Source organism: Neopelma chrysocephalum, unplaced genomic scaffold, assembly GCF_003984885.1.
Source record: "Neopelma chrysocephalum unplaced genomic scaffold, ASM398488v2 Primary Assembly neopelma1_67, whole genome shotgun sequence".
NCBI lineage: Eukaryota > Metazoa > Chordata > Aves > Passeriformes > Pipridae > Neopelma > Neopelma chrysocephalum.
The window spans coordinates 9,586,403-9,607,991 of record NW_020897726.1 but is presented as its reverse complement, the minus strand read 5'-3'; the positions used below and the strand labels follow the sequence as shown (position 1 = coordinate 9,607,991).

Sequence of the window (21,589 nt, the reverse complement as noted above, 5' to 3'; positions counted from 1 at the left end):
TGAGACTGGTTAAATAACTTAAAGTTGCAAAGCTGTAAGCATGTGCTGAAATGTATGCATGAATAGTCCCATGTGTAAAGCTGATTGTCTAGATCAGCACATAATGATGATGCAGCACCATAGTACAAATAAACTTAACTGATTACATTGACAAAGACTGCATCTTTCCATTTTAAAAATATAGTGATTAGAATATTACATTTCCTTCCTGTCTTTATTTGAAAAGGTGTGAAACAGAGATAACTTGTGCAGCTCCTCCTGAGCAGTGATATTAAGTTTGGCTGAGGTCTTGCTTAGTTCTTTACCTCTCCGCAGTCTGCAGATTAGAAAGTGGGCACCCAGAGTACTTCCCCTCCTGCCATTGGATTCCAGTTTTATTGGATCCCTGTTTTAATAACTGTTGCATGAAGTGATCTCCATCTAGGGCACACTTTTCACAAGGTCTCTTTCCCCCCATCTTTCTGACAGCTTATTATGACTGAAGTGGAAATGTTACATAAAACAAGCTGTTTATGGAAATCTTATTTCTGTCACATGAGCTCTATTCTGATGTGACAGGCACTCTATCTCTCTGCAAGTATTAAATATATTAATTATATCTGTCATTATGCAATTCCTCTCTTATCACCACTGGTTTTTATAGACCTGGTAAAATATACTCTGAGCAGTAAAATCATTGCACCTTAGCACACTTCAACGTTTATAACAATCTGACATAATAAGGATACTGTCATTGCAGAAACACCTTCCTACACCCATGTGGGTACTTGAAAATCTGTGCTTTCTCCATCCTCCTACATAAATATAGTAGCTTAGGAACTTTTATGCTGTGCCTTGATTTTTAATGATAAGAGATGTCAGGTACCATTTAAAACATAAGAGATGAAAAGGGGACAATTCAGCTTTAACTATAATGCAGTTTTCCTTTAGATTTGGTTACCTGTTCTACTTCTGTGAAGTGGTAAAATTGTGAGAAAATATGAAACAGATGAAGTTTTAAACTAGAAAGCATTAAGATCCTATCTCAAGACCCCTTCCTCTCACTCTGGAATACCTAAAAAAAACATAAGCAGCTTAAGGTGAGAGACTTCAATGACAGTCTAACTCCACTCACAGCAGTTAAGTATTCAAGATTTCTACAAATAAGGACTAAACTCTGGGCTGTAATGGTGGATCTAATCTTCTCAAGCATATATAATGCCTATTCTCAATACACAAGACAGGTTGTGGAGTCCAAAGAAATAAATTCAATCAGGACCTTGCTAATCTTATACTCTTGCTTCCAAATTGCACCATGAAATTAATGGACAAGTCTAGACTGCCCTTCTGGATTCTAAAACTTGAATGTAGGCTTTATATACAAGTTAAGAATTGTAATTTGTGATACAAGGAAAAATTCCATATAAGTTTTACTTAGAATAAAAAAATAGCATGTGTATATTGGAATGCATATGCCAATGTTTTTGAATCCTGATCTAGATTTGGGGGATACAATTTTCCAGGTAGCTCTTTTGCCCTCTTGTTAAGGTAAATGACCAAAAGTTAATTACCTATGTTTAGGAGAGCCAACGTACTAGATTGAGTGTCCGTGTGTTACCATATTGTGCAACACATCTGGACTGTAAAACTGTAGTCAGAGTGGCAAAGCATTCTCTGTTTCTGAGGCACAGTAATAAAGATTGATATCAAGTAATCCAGTATGGCTCAAGTAGCAGCCCTGGATCTCTTGTTCTGTTTTGCTTTGTTGCTCATTTGCTTTGGGACTGACACAGTTCTGTCCATTGTCAGAGTGACAGGAATGGCTGCAGAAATTGCCTATTTTGGCAGTAGGGTTTTGGAGAAGACCGGAGTTTTGCAGTGGTGAGACACGACACGGTCCAGACCTTTTACTAATAGAAGAAGAAAATGGGCTTCCTCCTGAATTTTCACAGCAGCACCTGGGGGGAGGGAGGCCTGCGCACACCCCACTGAGGGGGTCACCTTTCGCGCTTGGTAGTGCGGCGGGAGCTGGCGGTTGGATCGCCCCGGCCCCCGGTGCTGCGGGCAGCGCGGCGGGCGCGGGACGGCGGAGGTGTGCGGGGAGCCGGAGGGCACCGGGGAAGGTGCCGCGCCCGTGGCCCCGGGGCGGGGCTGCCGTGTGCCGCGCCCCTGCATTGGGTCTGCGTTCATACATAAGTATAACCGGGGTGGGCTCGCCACACTCCTCTACCCCCCGCCCCCAGCCCAGGAAGAGAAGGGGGAGAGAAACAAGACGAGGGGAGGAAAAAAATCCCGGTGAGGTCATTCCAATGAGAGTGCAGGAGGCGAGCAGTCAAGGTCGACTTTCCCGGTGGAGGCGCAGCCCCTAAGGAGCGCGGTGCCGCGCACCCACCGCCGTGCCGGCACCTTGGAGAGCTCCACGGCACCGGGGCCGCGCTCGGGGGCGCGCTCGGGACCGCGCTCGGGGCCGCGCTCGGGGCCGGCGCGGCGCTCCCTGCGCGGGGCCCGGCGGTGCCGGGGCCGTCCCGCCGCCCCTCGGCAGCGCCCGCCGGCCGCGGATGCGCCGCTCCGCCCCGGCTGCCGCCGCAGGAAGAAAAGTTTGGGGGCGACTTAGGGCCGCGGGAGCGCCGGAGGAGAAGAAGGATGCGCAGTTTCCCCGGCTGATCGGGAAGGAAGGATGACCAAGGGAGGATGTGCACCAGCAGTCAGATCATCGGGAGCCTCCTGGTGCTCTCCGTGCTGGAGATAGGGTTAGGGGTGTCCAGCGTGGCCGTGGGGGCGGTCAGTTTCAGCCTGGTCCTCACAGAGCATAAACCTCAGCTGGGAGACTCTTCTCCGGTATGGAGCGGGGTGTGTGTACGTTAGCCATTTCACTCTCTCTTTAACTCTTTATGGTGATGGTCAGACCGTGCGAAGGCATCCCCCTTTCCCTTCCTTTCCCTTCCTTTCCCTTCCCTTCCCTTCCCTTCCTTCCCGCGCGTGCATGCTGCGCCGAGAGCCTCGCCGGGTCCATTTCCGATGTGCATGCGGTACGGTCTGCACAGTCGTGGGGCGGGAGGCACGGCGGGGAGAGATGTGTGTGTGTGTGGTTTGGGCGGGGGGAGACCCCTTCTTCCTCGCTCCTTTCCGTTTTTCAGTCTTGCCGTGGACAACTGAACTTTCTATGAACCCCTTCTCACACCTGGGAAAGCCCGATGCCTCGAGTGGAACGCGGGCCATAGCTTACAGTCTTTAAGTTGACTGTGAGCTTTGCTTTTTAAAAAGAACAGCCCTATCCCTTACAAGGAGACAAGGAGACTGTCGAAAGGTGTTTTAAATTAATGTCAAGGGTATGTCAGCCGAGTCTCGGGCTTTTGGAGAAAAAAGAGAAAGAGGAAATGGGAAAGAAAAGATATGTTCTCATGACCTGGACACCCTGAGCTTCTTGTAAAATGAACCAAAAAAATGAAAAACCAATAATGGGTTAATAGAAGCAGCATGTTCATGTCACAGAGCATTTCTCACTTCTCAAAATGTTTCTTTATTTTTCCTGTTTGAGATATGCATGTTTCTAGGAAGAATTTTCCTCCAAATGGTTATTTATATTTATGAAACAAAGAAAAGAAATATTGAATAATCAACCTGAACATGAGTGGGCATTTTTGAAGTCCAAATCTGGTTTTGGCCAGCTTGGATTTTACAGCAGTATTTGTAAAAGGATTGTTTGCTTTGCTTGAGTTAACATGAGAAATGCAAAACACTCTTGATTGTTCACCTGCATAACCTCCTGTAATTTATAGATTCATTCTGACAAAGTACTTCATGTAATATTCTCACTGTCAATAATTATTAATTATTGACAACAGTCATAAATATTTTGGGCAGTATATAAACACAAACATAATTCTGCACTGCAGAACAGGTAGGCGAGAAATGAAAATGAAGACCAGATCAGATATGACAGTGGCCAACAGGTAATGATACTGTCAAAATCACTTCAAAAAGGGAGGTTTCTGATCATTGCTGATGAAGAAAAAAATTACTTACAAACATGTGTCTATCCGAAGATTTAATGACAGGGCAATATCCTGGGTTTCACTGAGTCAAAGAGCTTTGATCAGTCAGTCAGATCAGTATTTTATGCAGTGATTGTATTTTGTGACAATGCTACCATAGCTGATATCATTTCATGACAATGCACATTTCCTGCACAACTGCCTCATTCATTTTTATGCTATCTGTACTACCAGAATTTGTACTAACCGTAGAAGAAAATCTACATTAGATATTGGCTCCAAGGACCATATAATCGAAGCGAGACAGATATAGGATAAAAGAGTAAGGGACTATGAAGAAACAACAAACCAAAACTGAGTAGTATAACAGGTGGTTGCATTAACACACCAGCAGTCTGGCTGATTTCAAGCTGTTTGTAGGTAGAGTTTTAGAGAGGAATAAGAGAGAGGACAATAAAGTGGTTTTGCAGATGTTTATAGGAAATTATCCTCGTGTGTGAGTGCAGAGGCATGGAAGGGAGCCCAAAGGGACTTGTTTGCAAATGTAACAAAGGATGCCCACAACCAGAGCCAGCAGAGGCTGGCATGAAGTGCTGGGAACTGAGCAAAAACTACAGGTTGGGTAGGCAGACAGAGGCCTTATAGAAACTGTAAAGTGGAAGCAAGCAGCTTATGCTTCATGTAGCAGAGGAAATGAGAAATCACAGTAGCAGGCAGTGGGGTGACACGGTTATGAAGGCTTGCTTACTTTTCCTAGAACTAAAGATCTATGGTCTAAATTGTCATCATTATAGCACTCTCTTTGTACTACTCCAGCAGTTCAAACTGTCTGTTAGGTTGCATTCTTCTTACTTAGGGCACTAGCAGGTGAGACAGGATAAGAAAGGGGCCAGAGATTTACTGTTCTCCAGGGATGCTTATGGATGTATCAAATCCAAATCAAAACACCTGGAGAAAGGTTTGTTTGGACAATCCTCAGGATTGTCCTGTTGCAGAAGTGGCACAAGCCACCTTTCCGTTCACTGGATCTTACATTGAGTTCATGTTGCCTATATTAAAGAATATATCGTCCATAAAATATATTATTTTCTTCTAATTCACATTCTTGAATCAAGGTTTTCCTTTGAGAAACATACACTAAGGAAAATAAAGGGACATTAAAGGAAAAACTAATTCTTTGACATGTTAGGATGCAAAACACTTGAGTTAAGTTGAACAGTGTCATGCCTTCTGTTGTAATTTACTTGGAAATACGCAGAAAACCTTTGACCCTGTTCTATCCTTTTATGTGGGTGTAACTCAGCAGAGACCCAAGTTCAGAAGGAAGTAGATGAAGATAGCATCACCATGGAAACCTTAACCTGAATTCCTAAAATTTGGGCATCTTAAAAATCATGCACATTCTATCTTTTATACTTGCCTCCCTGCAATGCTTTGCATTTGATGAAGTTTAGCTTTTTTGTTAAAAGAGTTTTTCTTATTGTTCACTGCCTCCATTCAGACAGATAATTTACTAACATACCTGTCTTTAACCATGTAAATCCCACCCAGAGGATTAGAGATACAACTGCAGTTAAGCATGGGCTGAAGTGCTCTGATCATTCCATGCCCTGCATTATGTATAAACAAGCCACTGAAAGTAGAGTAGACTAGAACTAAGAAATTGAAGGTCTAGGCAATGTCTATACCAAAAAATGAGTGGAAATGGAAAAAAAATTTCAAATTTGTTGTTCTCATTGGAGTTGAACTGGATTAAGATAGTAAGAGTTGTTTAAAATTTAGCCGAAAGAAAACAACTGAAGGTGTGACAGACTTCTCAAATTATCTGGAGCATGTGGAGACAACTATCCAATTTACATCATAGTCAATCTGTCCTTTTTTAAATAGGCCATGGCTGCTAAATTGAAAAAAAAACCCACCATAAAAACAGTCCCAAATACCCAAAGGTGCACATATTGTTGATTTCTGAATTTTCTTTCTATTATGATTTATCGGGATAAAGTATTCCACAGACTGTAACCAGTGTTTCCCAGATTTCTCTCTTTCTCAGAAATTGAGGTATATTTCTGAAATCCACCATTCCAATTCAGTTATATGACATACTATAGAAATGATCCAACCAATGAGAATCCTGAAACAATAACACTAACACAGTAAGAATGACAGCATGCATAGCAAAGACTTTTGCACAAACAAAAAAAAATCAGAAGATAATAATCCAAAAAGTATTCCCAGATATTTTTTAAATGGTCACATACTTTCACATCTATATTTAGAACATAGTGGCTGCATCACTATCGTTATCAGCAGTGACTAGATATTCACACACGTGTATGGTTCAAATCCTTATTTATTCTGCAGTGGTGAATAAATTATTGCTATACATGCTATACATGCCTCACAGAGAGAGAGAGAGAGAGAGAATGAGAGACAAAGGCCACATCTTTAGGCAAATATGCCATCTACCTTTATGTGCAAGAGAGATACCCAATGATTCACTTATGGCTATGCCTCTCAAGAGTAATTGTTTCTTCCCTTATTAAGACAAATACCTAAATATATTTGAGAGATATGCATTTTCTAAATGTTGGTCTGGTTGCCTGTCTGTAGATAGAGGCAGAATTATTGTTTCCATGATTTTTGATTTTAGCATAGTGGAAGTCTACCTGCTCATTAAAAATCTGCATTTATAGTTTGGCTACAGAAATTTGTTCCAAGATGGCACTTGAAATATTTGACTTAAATGACTTTATTTTTTTTTATCCAGGATTTGAGGGAAAAGAAAAAGTGTAAGTCAGTATGGAGCTCTCCCAGAGCAAGAACATCATTTTAGACTATTAAATCAATGTTGGTGGCCTAAAATTTTAAAACACTAAATTTTGCATTTAGTTTTTACTGCTGCCAAGTTTCCTTTGGAAAGAACAGTCAAACTATTTTTTTCCCCAAAAAATAACACTAAAAAATCACATTATTATTTAGCATGCTGACAAAATGCAGATGTGATCCTACTTTATTTTAACATGTGCACTGCATTTGCATCAAACTGACCATATTTCTGTCTGGCTCCCGCTCCTGATGAAATGAATCTCAGGACTTTCAATGAGCTCAGTGGAAGCTGGGAAGAGTTCTATACCTATAGATAAGGAAGGATGTACCAAGTGTGGGAGCTTCTTGCCTCACATGGAGTCAGGATATTTCACTCCAACTGAAGTATTTCAGTAGGTTTTCCTTATCATTCAGAGACTCTAGAGGCATGAAACAATCTGGAAGATAGTCTATCTAAGGTGACTTGTAGTTCCTAGCCTACTACCTAGGCTTGCTGTTTTTGCCTGTTGTAATTTTTCTTTAGTTTGATGCCTGTGTTTTCGGGAGTGGATTCTGTGCCCTTTATGCCTGCACTAAGAAAACGTAATTCTTGTTCTGAAATACTGCTTTGAAGAAGAGTTACAATTAGATATACCTCCTCTGTTTAGTTCATCCGTTAGAGATTTCAGCTTTTTTTCATTTGGATGGAGTTGAAACATCATTATTAAATACAGTCATCCTTTCCTTACATTATTAATTTCAAATTCCTGGTTATTCTCCTGGAAGTCACATGTTTATGCAGCTTTAGTATGTAACAGAGATTGTCTGGTTTACTACCTGACAAGGGTAAATAAAAGTGAAGCTGTTGATTGTATCTTGATGGTTTAGTCTTTCAAGTAGAGGATCATTTGAATAGGTATGATACACTTTAATTTTCACTGTGTTATATTCCATTTTAGAATAATTTCCCTTCTTCTATCTCATCAGATACATATGGATGACCCAGAATGACAGAGGACTTTTCATGGAGTGTATATAGTATAGTAGTCTTCTGTGTCATGAACAATGACTAGGGATCAAGCGGTCCTTATATTCAACAGGATTTCTCTACTGTTTTGTTCAGTCTGTCTGCAGGAAATTTTTCCATGTACAGTTTTCATTTTTTCAAGGGAATTACACTCACCATTGCTTTTGCCTTTTCAAAACAGAAGGCAGAAAGGTTTCTTAGCTCCAATATATAAGATAAAAATAGTCCCTTTTCTTCTATATGGTGGAAAGCAACAAATCTTTGGCTTCCTGCAAACATAAGTAAAACTGAATCTTTTCTTCAGACTACCAGGAAGAAAGTACCCATTTTCCAGGAGAACACGAAAAAGGCCAAGTCTTTTGTTCCAGAACATATGAAATAGGGATGGATCCAAACCACAGAACTTGAATCTAAATTGAGATTTCAGCCTCCTTACCAAAATTTCTATGTGTTTGGATGTGAGGTTTTATTTCAAGCCAGTATTTAATATAAAGTCAATTAAAGCAGGCTCAAAATAAACATTCCCCTTTTCTGGGAGGTCCTTGGGTTTTTATTCCAAAGCTCAACAGACAAAAAGAGAGATTTTCCAATATGCATATTAAACATTAGCAGGCACGGCTGCAGTGGGAATGGCAAAGACTCTACCAATGCTACTGCATCACCTCGCAATCACACAGTGCTATCAGAGTGATTCTGACTGTGATAGTTCCCTGGTGAATCATCACTGAAAGGAGGATTGAGGCACTCACAGTTCACTGAGTCTCTGTGTAGCTTTTATGCTTTTTAGTATCTTTCTTTGGCTTTTTTACCATTCACCCAGTAGTGGTTATGCCCCTGTCTATTATTGGATAATACACTCTCACAGAATCATAGGATCATAGAATAAGGGTTGTAAGGGACATTATGGATCATGTAGTCCCAACTGTCCCTGCCATGCACAGGAACACCTCCTACTAGACCAGGTTGCTCAAGGCCTTGTACAACCTGGCCTTGAACATTGCCAAGGTTGGGTCATCCACAACCTCTCTGGGCAACCTGTTCCAGTATCTCATCATCCTCACAGTAATGAATTTCTTCCTAATATATAGCCTAAATTTCCCCTCTTACAATTTGTACCCATTACTCCTTGTCCTATCACTACAGCTCTGACGAAGAGTCCCTCTCTGGCTTCCCTGAAGGCCCCCTTCAGATACTGGAAGGCTGCTATGAGATCTCCACACAGCTTTCTCTTCTCCAGGCTGAACAGCCCCAACTTTCTCAGCCTGTTTTTGTAGAGGAGGTGCTTTATCAACTTTCTGGCCCTCCTCTTGACTTGCTCCAACAGTTTCAATACATGCCTGCTTTACTAGTTTTGACACAAAACATCATGTATATACAAGAGGTATGAATAAGTCTGCAACCAAAAGTAACCCCAGGATCAGTGGGGATTGTTTGTAGTTAGTGATCTATGTAGGTTTTTAAGTGAGTTTTTTGGATATTTTTTAGCATTTTATGGTTTTTTTTTCTTATGAATAATAATTAAAATGAAAGTCCAAGAGTGAGACATCTGTTTTTAAACAAGTCTTAACTGAGGGTCCCTCTCTGGCTCCCAGGTTATTTTGTAGGCCTTATTAGTTTAGCTTATCCTTAATGAAATGTTTTAGTCTTTTTCTCTGCATGAGTTGTGAACAATTCAACAACTGAACATTCTTTAAAAGGAGCTTATCTTCAGTGATATATTTCTTTTCCACTCCTCATTTACTGTATTTTCAGTATAAGTTTGTTTACCTAGCCTACCTCAGGTGTGACATGGTTAGAAAATGTAACTACATTTAAATACTCCATGAGGTTGATTGGTAAAAATTGATTGAGGATAATCAATGATCAAGTAGAAAGGAGCAACTCCTCACAGTGACAGTGTTAGCTAGTCTAGGGCAAACTGTAGTCCAGAGTAGCTCAACAGTTAGAAACCAAGTTTAACTGGTATGACACATTACCATGAAGATGAAGCCTTTCAGGATAGCCAGGAACAGACGGAGAGTGTCAAGAAAACAGAGCCTCTGGTGACTCTATTCCAGTTGGCAGTATTATAAAATAGAAGATTTCTAATTGAAATACGAACAGGGACAAACACAGGAAATTCCTTTTCAGTTGATTTATATTCACATCCTTTTTCTGGTACAAAGAGCTAGTGTAGTTTCTCCCATCCAGTTTTCATTACTGCTGATCACAACACTGGGACATCAAAAATTTTACAGGAAATGCCTATACCAAAAAAAAAAATCCCAAATCTCTAGCTATTCTATCAAAAACCAGAGAATAGAGTCTATCACATAATGTCCTACTGAAATCCTAACCTTTCCAGAGGTCTCCGCATTGAGAAGCCTGCCTAAAGAAACTCTGTATGAGCAGTGTTCCTGAGCCCTGGGTATTACTAATTCTCTCTCCATAAAGCAGATTTCCACTGCTCCCAGTGAATCAGCCTTAGAAGAGAGTGGTAAACTTGGGTCATCATTTTCAAAGCTTTGCATGAGGTTTAATTGCCTGACACTGTGGCTCAAATTCATCTATTGGTTTTAGTTGCAAAATGCCTGCTGTCATAAATAAATAACCATACTGGGTCTTGGGCAAGCCTTTTCTCTATGAATGTAATACACTGTCATCTAAAAAATCCTCAACCTAAATAACATTAATCCTTTGATACTGCCCAAGTGCTTTTATTCTGAGGTTTTTAACATATTCAGGCACATAAGTGCATTCAGTTTCACAATTTGTTTGTCTCATAGTCATATGGATTAGGCATGATCATCTCACAATCACACAGAAGAACGTGGAAGAAGCAGGAACACCCAACTTCTCTGAGTTAGAATAATTTCAGTTGGTTCCCTGTTTAGTTCTTCAACTAAGGAACATGTTATTCCTTGTGTATGTGTATAAATAGTGTAGATGTAGAGAAAATACATACAGAGTATACACGACACAATAAAACACTATCATAAAGTCATAGAATTTTCCAAGTTGTAAGGGACCCATAAAGATCACCAAGTCCAACTCCCTCCTCCCTGTTTCTCCTAGTACTAAACCACGTGATTAAGAGCAGCATCCAGAATGCCCCTTGACCTCTGACAGGCTTGGTGTCTTGGGGAGCCCCTTCAGCGACCAACCGCCCTCTCAGCGAAGAATCTTCCTCTCATGAGACTTCATTCCATTTCCTTGTGTTGTATCAGTGATTATCAGAGAGACACCAGCACCAGCACCTCCCCTCCACTGACCCCCCCTGAGGAAGGTGCAGACTGTTTTTGTAGGAAGTCACCCCTCAACCTTCTCTTCTCCAGGCTGAAAAACCAAGTGACCTCAGCTGCTCATTGTAAGTCTTGCCTTTGAGGCCTTTCACCATCTTGGCTGCCCTCCCCTGGACACACTCTAGTAGTTTGATGTCCTTCTTATACTGAGGCAGCCAAAACAGCACACAGTGCTCGAGGTGTGGCTGCACCAGTGCAGAGCAGGGCAGGACAATCCCCTCCCTCACCCGGCTGGTGATGCTTTGCCTGATGTCCCCCAGGACACGGTTGGCCTTTTTTGCTGCTGGGGCACTGCTGACTCATATTCAACTTGTCATTGAGCAAGACCCCCAGATCTCTTTCCATGTGGCTGCTTTCCAGTTTCTTGTCCCTCAGTATTTATGTATAACCAGTATTACGCTGTCCTAGGTGCAGAATCCGCTCTTGTTAAATTTCATATGGTTGGTGATTGCCAAACTCTCTAGTCTATTCAGATCTCTCTATAAGGCCTCTCTATGCCTGACAGAGTCCACAGCATCTCCTAGTTTAGTATCATCAGCAAAATTTAGGAGTTGTAGATTAGCTCCATTGTCTCTAATTGGAGCAGAATTAGAGCATTCTTGAAACAATGGGTGGCCTACTCTTTCATATTCTTTCAGCTTTGAAGGCAAATTATCAAACTCACAGTTTTTTAAACTAGTTATTGTATTGTACAGTACTGATTGTATTTTTGAGAACTCATTAATTTTTCTATATACAAAAAGTTCCTTTCAATCCTACTCATTCACTACAGAGAATAATTATATTATTAATCCACTTTATCAAATCTGACTGAATAGAATTAAATTACAAAGATGTCTTCAACAAATTTATTTTGAGGTTTCTGCATTAATGCTGAGAAATACAAAACACTATATGTGAAAATCTGAAGCATACCTGTTGAAGGCAATCTGCAATGACAGGACTGGGAGTGAAACTCCAAAACTTCACAGAAAACCTGAGTGAAAACTTACAAAGCAGATATGATGAACTGAAATCTCCTCTTCTTATGGGAAAGGTGTCAGGGGAGCATTACTCATTGGTTATTTTTTGTTTTGTTTTGCTTTTTTTCTGTTATTATTCCAGTCATTGGGCTCTAGGAGCAGTTACCAGTTGTATGTACTGGTATGTCCTGAGCCATTCAGCACCATGATCTACACGACCCAGCCCTCTCTGTAATAAGATTGGTATTAGGCACACATCCCATACTTAGTGTAAAGGTATATAATACACAAAATATAACAACATTTATTCTGGGGAATTGATTTGATGGGTCTAACTTAGAGTAAAAACTTAGCTTAGATATATGCATGAACTACTTTAGTTGGAGGGAGATATGTATTAAAACGCCTACTCAACTGAAATAGTGAAGTTGCAAAATTTTAGAGTGCAAATGAGATGTAACTGTAACATATTACATGGATCCTGAATACCATATAGAAACTGCTTAGGTTTTTGTTTTGTTTGTTTTTTTTTTTCATTTCCTATGTAACAGTCAGGTCTGCTCTGTGATTTAATCCTAAATCAAGGTCAAGCACAGCCTTTTGCAAGAAATATTGTCTCAGTGCAAGAAGAATGTGGAAAAATCCAGTTTTAAAACTACAAAATTACTTCCCAATAGGGGTGTAGGGTTAGCTTTGCTGAAAATAAGTAGCCTGGATTTCTTAATAAAGGAGTTTATGAGGTATCAAGGAAATCTTTTGACAGTATTACTAACACCTGGAGAAGGCCTTATTGCTTTCACACAACTACTGTATTTCCTACCATGACTGCTCCCTTGGGGACTATTCACTGTTTTCTTCATTAAACTTTTCTGTAGGAGGAAAAAGAGACATCAGAGAACATTATTGGTCTTTGACAGAGGTCACTATAAAGCATTAACATCAATTCATATCAGATGGTAGGGAGTTTTTTTGGTTTTGTTAATTAGTTTTTGCCTAATGCTTGATGCCACAATTAGCAGATTAGTTTTTGTGAGGGAACTACATAAAACAAAGTACAGATACCCTCATGCTATCTCTTGCAAAGTGAGTAGAGTAACCACCCAAAAGTGTACTCATATTTACACCTGCACTCACAGAGGTGACTGAATTACATTCTTGCCCAAAGTTCCACTGTCTTGAAGACAACAATCGATCTATGATCCCTCAGTTCAGATGGTAGGATCATGACATTAAGTGCCTAAGCTATACCTGGAAGAAGATGATTTGGATCACTGACTACTACCTTGCTAAACTTTTCTGAGGAAAAAAAAACAACAGTAAAAAGGCATTTTTTTTTGCTTGCAACATTGGGGTTTTTTTCTCAAGTTGTTTAGCCAAGAAGCTTAAAATTTGGATTTCCTTTCTTATGAGTAACCATGCACAGTCTGACTTCTCATTCCAATTTCTTATCAGATAAGTATGTTCATGGTTGAGCTATAACTTCCTGAAAATAAAGTTTGTGATAAAAATGCTGACAAGCCTAATCATTGCCTAAACTACTGTTGTAGTTACCACCACAGTAACACAGTGGGATTTAAACTTCATACCTTAAATGATTAAATAATTGTTTGTTGGTTTTTTTTCTTTGCAGTTCCTGCTTTGTGGCATATGTGGAATATTGTGCGCCAAAAAAAAATCTGGACTTGTTGTAAGTTTTTCCACTGCATCTATAGCACATAAGTATTTGAAAGGCATACTTATCTAACTTGAACTCTTTACTGGCAGCTTTCTGTGTCCAAGTGTTTTTGACAAAAACTTATACAAATTTCAAGTCAGCAATCCAAAAACACAATCAGCACTTTGGGATACTCAAGCAAAACAAGGCATTTCTGAAATGGCCTATATAGGTCATGCTATTTAAGCCACACATCCCTATTTATCATTTTCTGGATAAACTTGGATATGAGACCTCTTGACACAGATTTATGTCATGTCAATAAATGTTTCTCAATAACGTCACCAGATTGCATCTTCTTCTTTCAAAAAACAATACTGGGCTGCCATCTCAATAAGGCTGCTGACCAAGTTTGATTCTGGATATCGTAGCTGTTAAGTACTTTAATAAGTTCATTTTTCAATCTGAAATATGTGTAAGTCACTTTTAAAGTGATGGTAGATGTTTTCTGTCTCTTCTAAGAATCAGAAGTACAGTCATTTTTCTGACTGCAGCAAAATGGTGTTATTACTACACAAGTCACAGCAGAACTTTGTAAAAGATATGATCCTATTGTAAGTGACAATGCCTTACTTAATTTTCTGTCAGCTTGACTATTCTGCCACATACAGATGGAAGTCATATAAAACCAGCGTAAGTGCGAAGGGAATCAAGAGTTCTCTCGGATTATTTTTAATATCAATGAGTTATCCTAAACCCTGTTACAATGATAGCCTCATTTCTTAAAACATGTATACTAATATCTAGTTTCTAAAAGCTGTCTGTTCTGGTGGTCTCATGGAATAGTCACTTGGCAGTGGACTGCAACAGACAGCCTCAATGCCACATTCCTGATGAAATTCTCATCCCAGTTGTGTACAGAAACAGTCTGCAAGGCTCCATAAATTGTTGCTACCACAGTAGATAAGTACATATGCAAAGCCATATTGAGAAACATAAAGACCCATCTAGATCAACATGTGACAGGTCAGCAGTATCAAGGGAAGTGAATAAGACTTAGTCTGATTAGTACTGTCTCCATAAGAATGTCCTTTGCTCTTGAGCCATTTGTGGCTCAGTACATCCTGAATCAGGATAGCATCTTTGTGATTAAAAGCAGTAGGAGATCTTTAAACATGTGTGCAGCCTGTTTCACAGCCTTCTAAAATTCCCAGAAACATTTTAATCAAGTTAAAATCAAATAAACCAAATCAACCAACCAACCAACAAAACACACGGTCACCAAATTAACCTTCTGTAGAGCAGCATCACAGATCTCTCTGTTGTTTCTCTTGCTTCTTTGACCAGCGCATTCACCTTGAATACTTCCGAAGTCCCCACAAAAGCTGCAGAAAGCCTCCAATCTGCTGTCTGACTGAATAAATTATAATTGAGCAGGAGATAGTCAGATGGCACAAAAAGCAAGAGATTGATTACAAACACATGAGCCATTCACTCCTGAGGCGTAGTGAGAAACTGCACAATAGAAAATTACAACACGTTCTGTCATGTTACTGTTCTGCATGAAGAGATGGAAATCACATTTGTGTCCTAGCAGTCCTTCCATTGACTAGGTTTTAATATCACCTACTCATTCTACCCAGCTTTATCTTACGTGCAACATCAATATTAACTTTTTTATACCAGGAAGTAATGTATTCCCTTGGAGCAATGTGGGAGCTAAGTGAGTTAAAAACAAGTGTCTGTGTGGTGTTTTGCAGTCAGTGATGCTATCAAAGAATTGAATTATGGTTAGTCTCATTTTTTATATGCATGAATCCATCTCTGAAAAATGTTACTGTGACATAACTTCTCTTGTCTCTCCTGACAGATGATACTTTTTTCTGCCTGTTGCATCTGTGGACTAATTGGAGGAATCTTAAATTTTCAATTTCTTCGTGCTCTGACAAAGAAGTCATCTGCTCTCTATTCTTTGCATCTTGCCTCCATGTCTCTTGCATGCATTGGAATTGGTGGTTGCACCCTTTCTTCATGGCTCACTTGTCGGCTAGCCAGCTATGAACAAAGGCGAATGTTCTCAGAAAGAGAACATTCATTGCATCACTCCCATGAAATGGCAGAAAAAGTGAGTTGTGTGTCCTCCCTTATTTGTTCTGCTTCTCCTGAAATGTTACTGTATGTGTTAAAGTTTACAATTGGCAAGAGGTGTATTCAATTTTCTGTTTTATATGAGAAAGAGCTTCTGGGAAATGAAATGCTGCCATTCTGTGTAAGCTTTATTATGTTGCATTATATAGAGCTATTTTTAGGTACTGTATATTTTCAGTACATCCATTTCAATGAAGTACATCCATTTTCAACATAATTCCATTATATAGCTATTCAAGGGCTTAGCTGCTAAATATAGCACTTCATAAATAATTTGAAGGCTTATTAATATGGATTATCATGTATTGCACTGTGAAAAAAGCACAGAATGCTTTCTGTAATCACATCATTGCATGCTTCCAGGATTTAATCAATTTCTTCCTCTCCCAAGTACTCAGCTTATAAAGTAGGTTGTTTAAACACACAAACCACAGTTCACAAACTTAGATAACCAAACCTAAGCATCTAAGGGCATATTTAGACACATAAATGAAACTGGACTCATTTGCAGCAGCACTGAGCATTTGCTTCCTTTCTCTATTAAAAGGAAGCTCACCAAGGTGTGTAGGAAGGAACATGTTTAGGTGCTGAAACTGAAGCTCTAAAAGCTGAACACACAGGGTCAAAACAGTTAATTGAATGGAATTCTTGAAATCAGCTCCTTGACTTTACAGATATGATGAATATTTAACTCTTTAAATGTTCACTGCTACCCTGTGCTTTACATTTGGACTTATTATCCAATGCCTTTCATTTGTGAAATGAGTAGAAAAGAGAACAAAAGTCAAGCGGACTGCCCACCTAAACCTCCACAGGCAAGTCTGCATTACAGTTAAATTCAACAGTCTGTATCATGTCTACTAAGACCTCTGAACAGCAGAGCGAGGATTAATTCACTCAGACTATCGAATGTTTTCAGATTCCCTGACAAAACATGATATAGCAGTTAATTTTCCATTTAGTAAAAATGACTTGTCACTATTCTTTGGTTTCTTAACTGAGATGAGACTCCAAGTAGAAATAAAGACTGAATTCACCTTAGATGATGTTTGAAACATGTTTTAGAGAGATGATGTTTTAAATGTTTTAAAAAGTTAAATAGTTAAGGTTACAACAGTAACATAAAGCAGGGTGATAAAATCAAGAGAAGATATACATTTCTCCATCTCATTTTAAAATTAAGTAGAATTCTGATGAGCTATGTAGGCAAGTATGGTCATGGTCTTGCAGATGGTAGGCTAGATCTTGACTTTCAAAGAGGCTCTTCTCTCAACAAGGACAAAGATGAGAGAAGAGAAGAGAAGAGAAGAGAAGGAAAGGAAAAAGAAATGGCCTGGGAAGAAAAAACTTTCAAAATAAAGAAACCTGCCAACCCTATCAATTTGGGCTGATGATGACAATGTATAGCAGTAGTTCACTGCCTACTTTCCTGGCCTGTTGATCTATTGAGCTTTCTGATGCTTAGCAGCAAGGACTGCCAGGTGTCCACATATCTTGGGTGAATGGCCATGACACATGTGCAGAGCAACTCTATTACACACGCTCAGCAGATGTGGGATGTGCCCCACTGATGGTGGACTTCCTGCATGTCTTCTGTAGGATCAAGTATGCATGTGCAGATGGCTTGATCTGGGACTTCCTAGACCTGTGGACTGCCTGCTACTGGCAGGGTTGAGTACATTAGCTCACAGCATGCCCCTAAAAATAATGAAGGCTGCTTAAAACCTTACCTTAAATTAGGCCCGGATCTAGAAAATAGCTTTCAAGTGTTTTATATATAAGACTATTTTGTATATTTATACTGATATACAGTAATATAGACATGTACTGCATGTGCATTTGTTTGTGCTATATTTATTGTATAATTGTTATATTTATATTAGAGATTGAGGGGTATTGAAATAACCGACCTGCCCAGCTGCCCGGTGATTCCCCCGACACCAGAGTTACCTCCAAGGTACGCTGAACACTAGGGAGCTACCATGTTGTTATGTCACTTCAGGAAGGGCCACCTCTAAGAGGAAGTCATAGTTTCAGCTAATCAAAATTGGCTGATGCTGTGATGTCACTCTGAGTCAGGAATGGTGCTTCCAGGTAGTGACATAACTCTACGTGGTGAATGCTGCAATCTGGAAGTAAGTTGAGTATTTAAAATATTCACCCTAGTTATAGGCATCCAAATACTCTTATTTGGATGTAACCACCATTGATTCACTCTGCTTCTAATCTGTGTGCTCTTAATTCCTTGAATTTAGCAACTTTTTAAAAAAAATGTATTAATACTTTTTTTTTTTAAATAGGACTATTGGGGAAAAGAAATGATTTTCAATAGTTTCTGAAATTACGATGATATTCTAATAGCTGATATCTGCAGAGGATTCAAGTGATAAAGCTGACAAAAGGAAACTTACTCATGAATAGCCTTCTGACAGATCATTGCTATCAAAATGTGGCTGACTGTTAGTTACAGTTAAAGGGATTTGGTATTCTTGGTCCCTTTCCCAGCTGACAGATTTCTTCAGGGTAGATCCAACGAAGGCTTTAGGCACCTACAAATAAGCAAAACAAATAAGCCTTGTTTCAGAGCAGACAACCCCCAAACATGAATCCAGAGTCCAGTGTTAGGCATCCCTGTTCCTGTTCAGTATATGAGGAGAGTAAGGCATCATACAAAAACATCCAGCACCATCATCTGCAAATGGAGACTTGGGTGGTAGAAAATACTCAAAATTCACTAAGTTTACACACTTTATTTTCTGTGAGGCTTATACTTGATTGAGGAGTATTAATGGGCAAGACTACTTGGTTTGATGGCCCTAAGCTTACTTTGTTGAGAGGAATAGGACATCCTTTCTTTCAAAAACTGTGCAGGGAACAATTACGTCTTGTGATTTACTTTAAAATGTAGCTGGTAATACCTGAGACAGGAGGCATCAGTGCTTCCACTTTATGTTAAACTCTTAAGTTCCAGTCTCTGCTTCCCAAATATTGTGGATTAAAAGAAGAGAGAGAAAGAGCAAGGCTAGTAATAAAGACAAGGTTGCATAATTTTCTTCTCTTTACCAAGAATCTCAGCTACTATGCTATAAAGTCAGGCTTTCTTCCTTCCTTTTTTTTCTTTCTTTCTTCCTTTCTTTCTTCCTTCCTTCCTTTCTTTCTTTCTTTCTTTCTTTTTCTTTCTTTCTTTCTTTTTCTTTCTTTTCTTTTTCTTTCTTTCTTTTCTTTCTTTCTTTCTTTTCTTTCTTTCTTTCTTTCCTTCTTTCTCTCTTTCTGCCTTTCTGCCTGCCTGCCTTCTTGCCTTCCTTCCTTTCTTCTTTTTCTTCCCTCTGTCTAGGCCAATGAATCTTGCTTCACTTATTTCATAGAAGCTTCCATGGGAAGAGAGACAAACAAATCCCTTTTATTCCACTTTTTCTCCAAGTGTACCTAGGAAGAACAAAGGAATTTAATCTTTCCACACAGAGAAGAGCTTCTGGTCCTCATGCAACTATTTTAGAACTAGTTCCATAGTGGCACCTCCACCTCATCTACCTGAATTTTAAAATACCCCAAGCTGCACTTTTATGTATGCCCATTCTTCTTGGCATAGTTAGATGTTCTCTGTCATTGGACATAAGCAGCAGATCACTTATTTCTTCATCCAGATTCAATTTGGTATGAAATAGGCCTAGGACTGCTCATAATAAGGCTGTTTTGACCATAAACTCTGTGTGGCTTTGCAGCCTTGAAGGTCAGGGGACTGCTTAATTACTGTAGCCATCTCTATGCTTAGGCAGCTGCTAAGTGGGTATTGTTTGGATTTCTGTTTCAGAATTAGAAAATCAAACTCCAAAGAAATCTTGCTTTAGGATTCTGACTCATGAGCAGGTCAGCTTACTCTGGGATGACTCACCTGCCACTGGAGTAGCAATTGCTGAACTGCTAAATATTGTAGACTGGCATATTAAGGGAAAACCAAAATCAGGCCCATCCCAAGGGAAAGCAAGCACTTAAGACCCTTAGATCCTGTTTGAATCCAGAACCTACTTCCCAAATGTCTATCTCAGCAAGCATTGAATGGCATCTGTTTATGTCATGTCAGCACAGAAAAGGGTTTGAATGGAAACAGAGACTTAACTACCATCTTGTTCTTTTGTAGATTAGCACAAAATTGATGCAATTTCAAAGGACAACATCAAAAAACTTGCACAGATGCCATCAATGCTGTATATGTGGTCTGAGTGTAACGTCCAACTCAATCACTATCAATGAGTCTATCAGCTTTCAAATGTACTTCATTTATGTAGGAAGAAATCTGATTTCTTTTTATTTTTATAGTGAGATTTATCGAGCCAAATAAAAAATGTGAAGTTTTTCTGAATGTTTGAAATTCAGAATTTGTTCAAATTTTATTACAACCTTAGCTAACTGAATTTTGATGACCATAAAATAATTCTAATTTTAATTAGTGTTTTCTATTCTTGTTCCAGGAAATGACAGACAATCTAAGCAATGGTGGCCCACATCTGATTTATAATGGAAGTGTATATTAAGAGATTTTTAAAAGTTCCATGGAAAGGAGTGGTTTTAGAATTTTCTTCAGGAAAAAAAAAAAGACTCCAAGAAATTGAGAAAACGGAACTATCTTAGCTTTTATGTCTCAAATGTCACAACTGCAGACCAGCACAGTTGCAATTCCTTTTAGAACCATGTTCAAAATTTGTCTCCTAAACCTTTTGCGGATATACAGTATTTATTCACTTCCTGGCTGCTGTCTCTCAGTTTCTTGTCTGAATAACTTTTCAGAATCGTGATAGTATTTGAAATAGACTTCTCAAGATTCTTATTCTCATGAAGACTCAAAAAACGGAAAAAAAAAATTAAACTGGACCACATTTAGCCAGCTCATAGGAGAAGGCAGAGGAAGAATGGCCCAGGGGAATCTTATTCTCCTCTCCACTTAGCAGCATCTGGTGTGATATGATGGCTTCAGATCATGGCATGGTACAGCAACACATCTGCACAGTCTCCCTCCACGCATTTGGAATGCATCCTGCCTCAGTTTTCCTATCCTCAGTAGATCATATCAAAAGAGAGTGCAAATTCTTCTCCCAAAAGGCTCCCATTTCACATACAGAAAGTAAATGAACAGTGTGCTGAAAACACCACCAATGTCTTTGTTTTGAAAGACAGAATGCTCTAAGAATGCCATAACTCAAAACCTCAATAATGCCTTGTTGTAAAGAAATTGTAAATATTTCCAATTTGTGAATGAAGTATATTTCGTAATTTGTTCATAAAAGATGACAAATAAAACGAAAACTAAACAGAGGCTATAGAGAGATGTTTTGGTTTTTTTTTTTTCTTTTTAGAAAGATCTTGCAAAGCTGAACTATCATGCTTGCAGTTTTGCACAACATGGTGAAAAGTTCCTAAAAGGATAAAGCAAGCTCAGAAAGGAAAAAAAATGAAGGCTGGAGAGAGGCATGGTCAAGGTCAGAATATAATGGCAATTCTTCACACCCACAACAGAATTTGGAGTATATTAACACAGTATGTACGTTAAGAGAGCAGCTTTAACTGACGCCAAACTTTATTGTAGGACCTACTGGCTCATATAGCCATGAAAAATGGAAGATTCAATCTGTAACAGAACATATACAGCATAATATTCTTAGAAAATATTCATATAAAATTACTCATATGTTACATAGTGAATATATGACCATACTGTAAAGCCCAGCACTTCAACATGAGTT

General features: G+C 39.2%; 1 protein-coding gene across 5 annotated transcripts; it reads left to right on the top strand.

Annotated features, from left to right (window-relative positions):
* Positions 1-2,184: 2,184 nt before the first annotated feature.
* Positions 2,185-21,166, top strand: TMEM196 (transmembrane protein 196). 5 transcript variants are annotated; one of them, XM_027684806.1, is made up of 5 exons: positions 2,185-2,817; positions 13,680-13,736; positions 15,574-15,828; positions 17,735-17,808; positions 20,321-21,166. In XM_027684806.1, the coding sequence occupies exons 1-5, from the start codon at positions 2,671-2,673 to the stop codon at positions 20,325-20,327; spliced, it is 540 nt and encodes a 179-aa protein (XP_027540607.1). In that variant the 5' UTR covers positions 2,185-2,670; the 3' UTR covers positions 20,328-21,166. The 5 variants fall into 5 exon arrangements, with proteins under 5 accessions (XP_027540607.1, XP_027540606.1, XP_027540605.1 ...); XM_027684805.1 differs by having other exon boundaries at positions 2,185-2,829; XM_027684804.1 differs by having other exon boundaries at positions 2,185-2,835.
* The last annotated feature ends 423 nt before the right edge of the window (positions 21,167-21,589 follow it).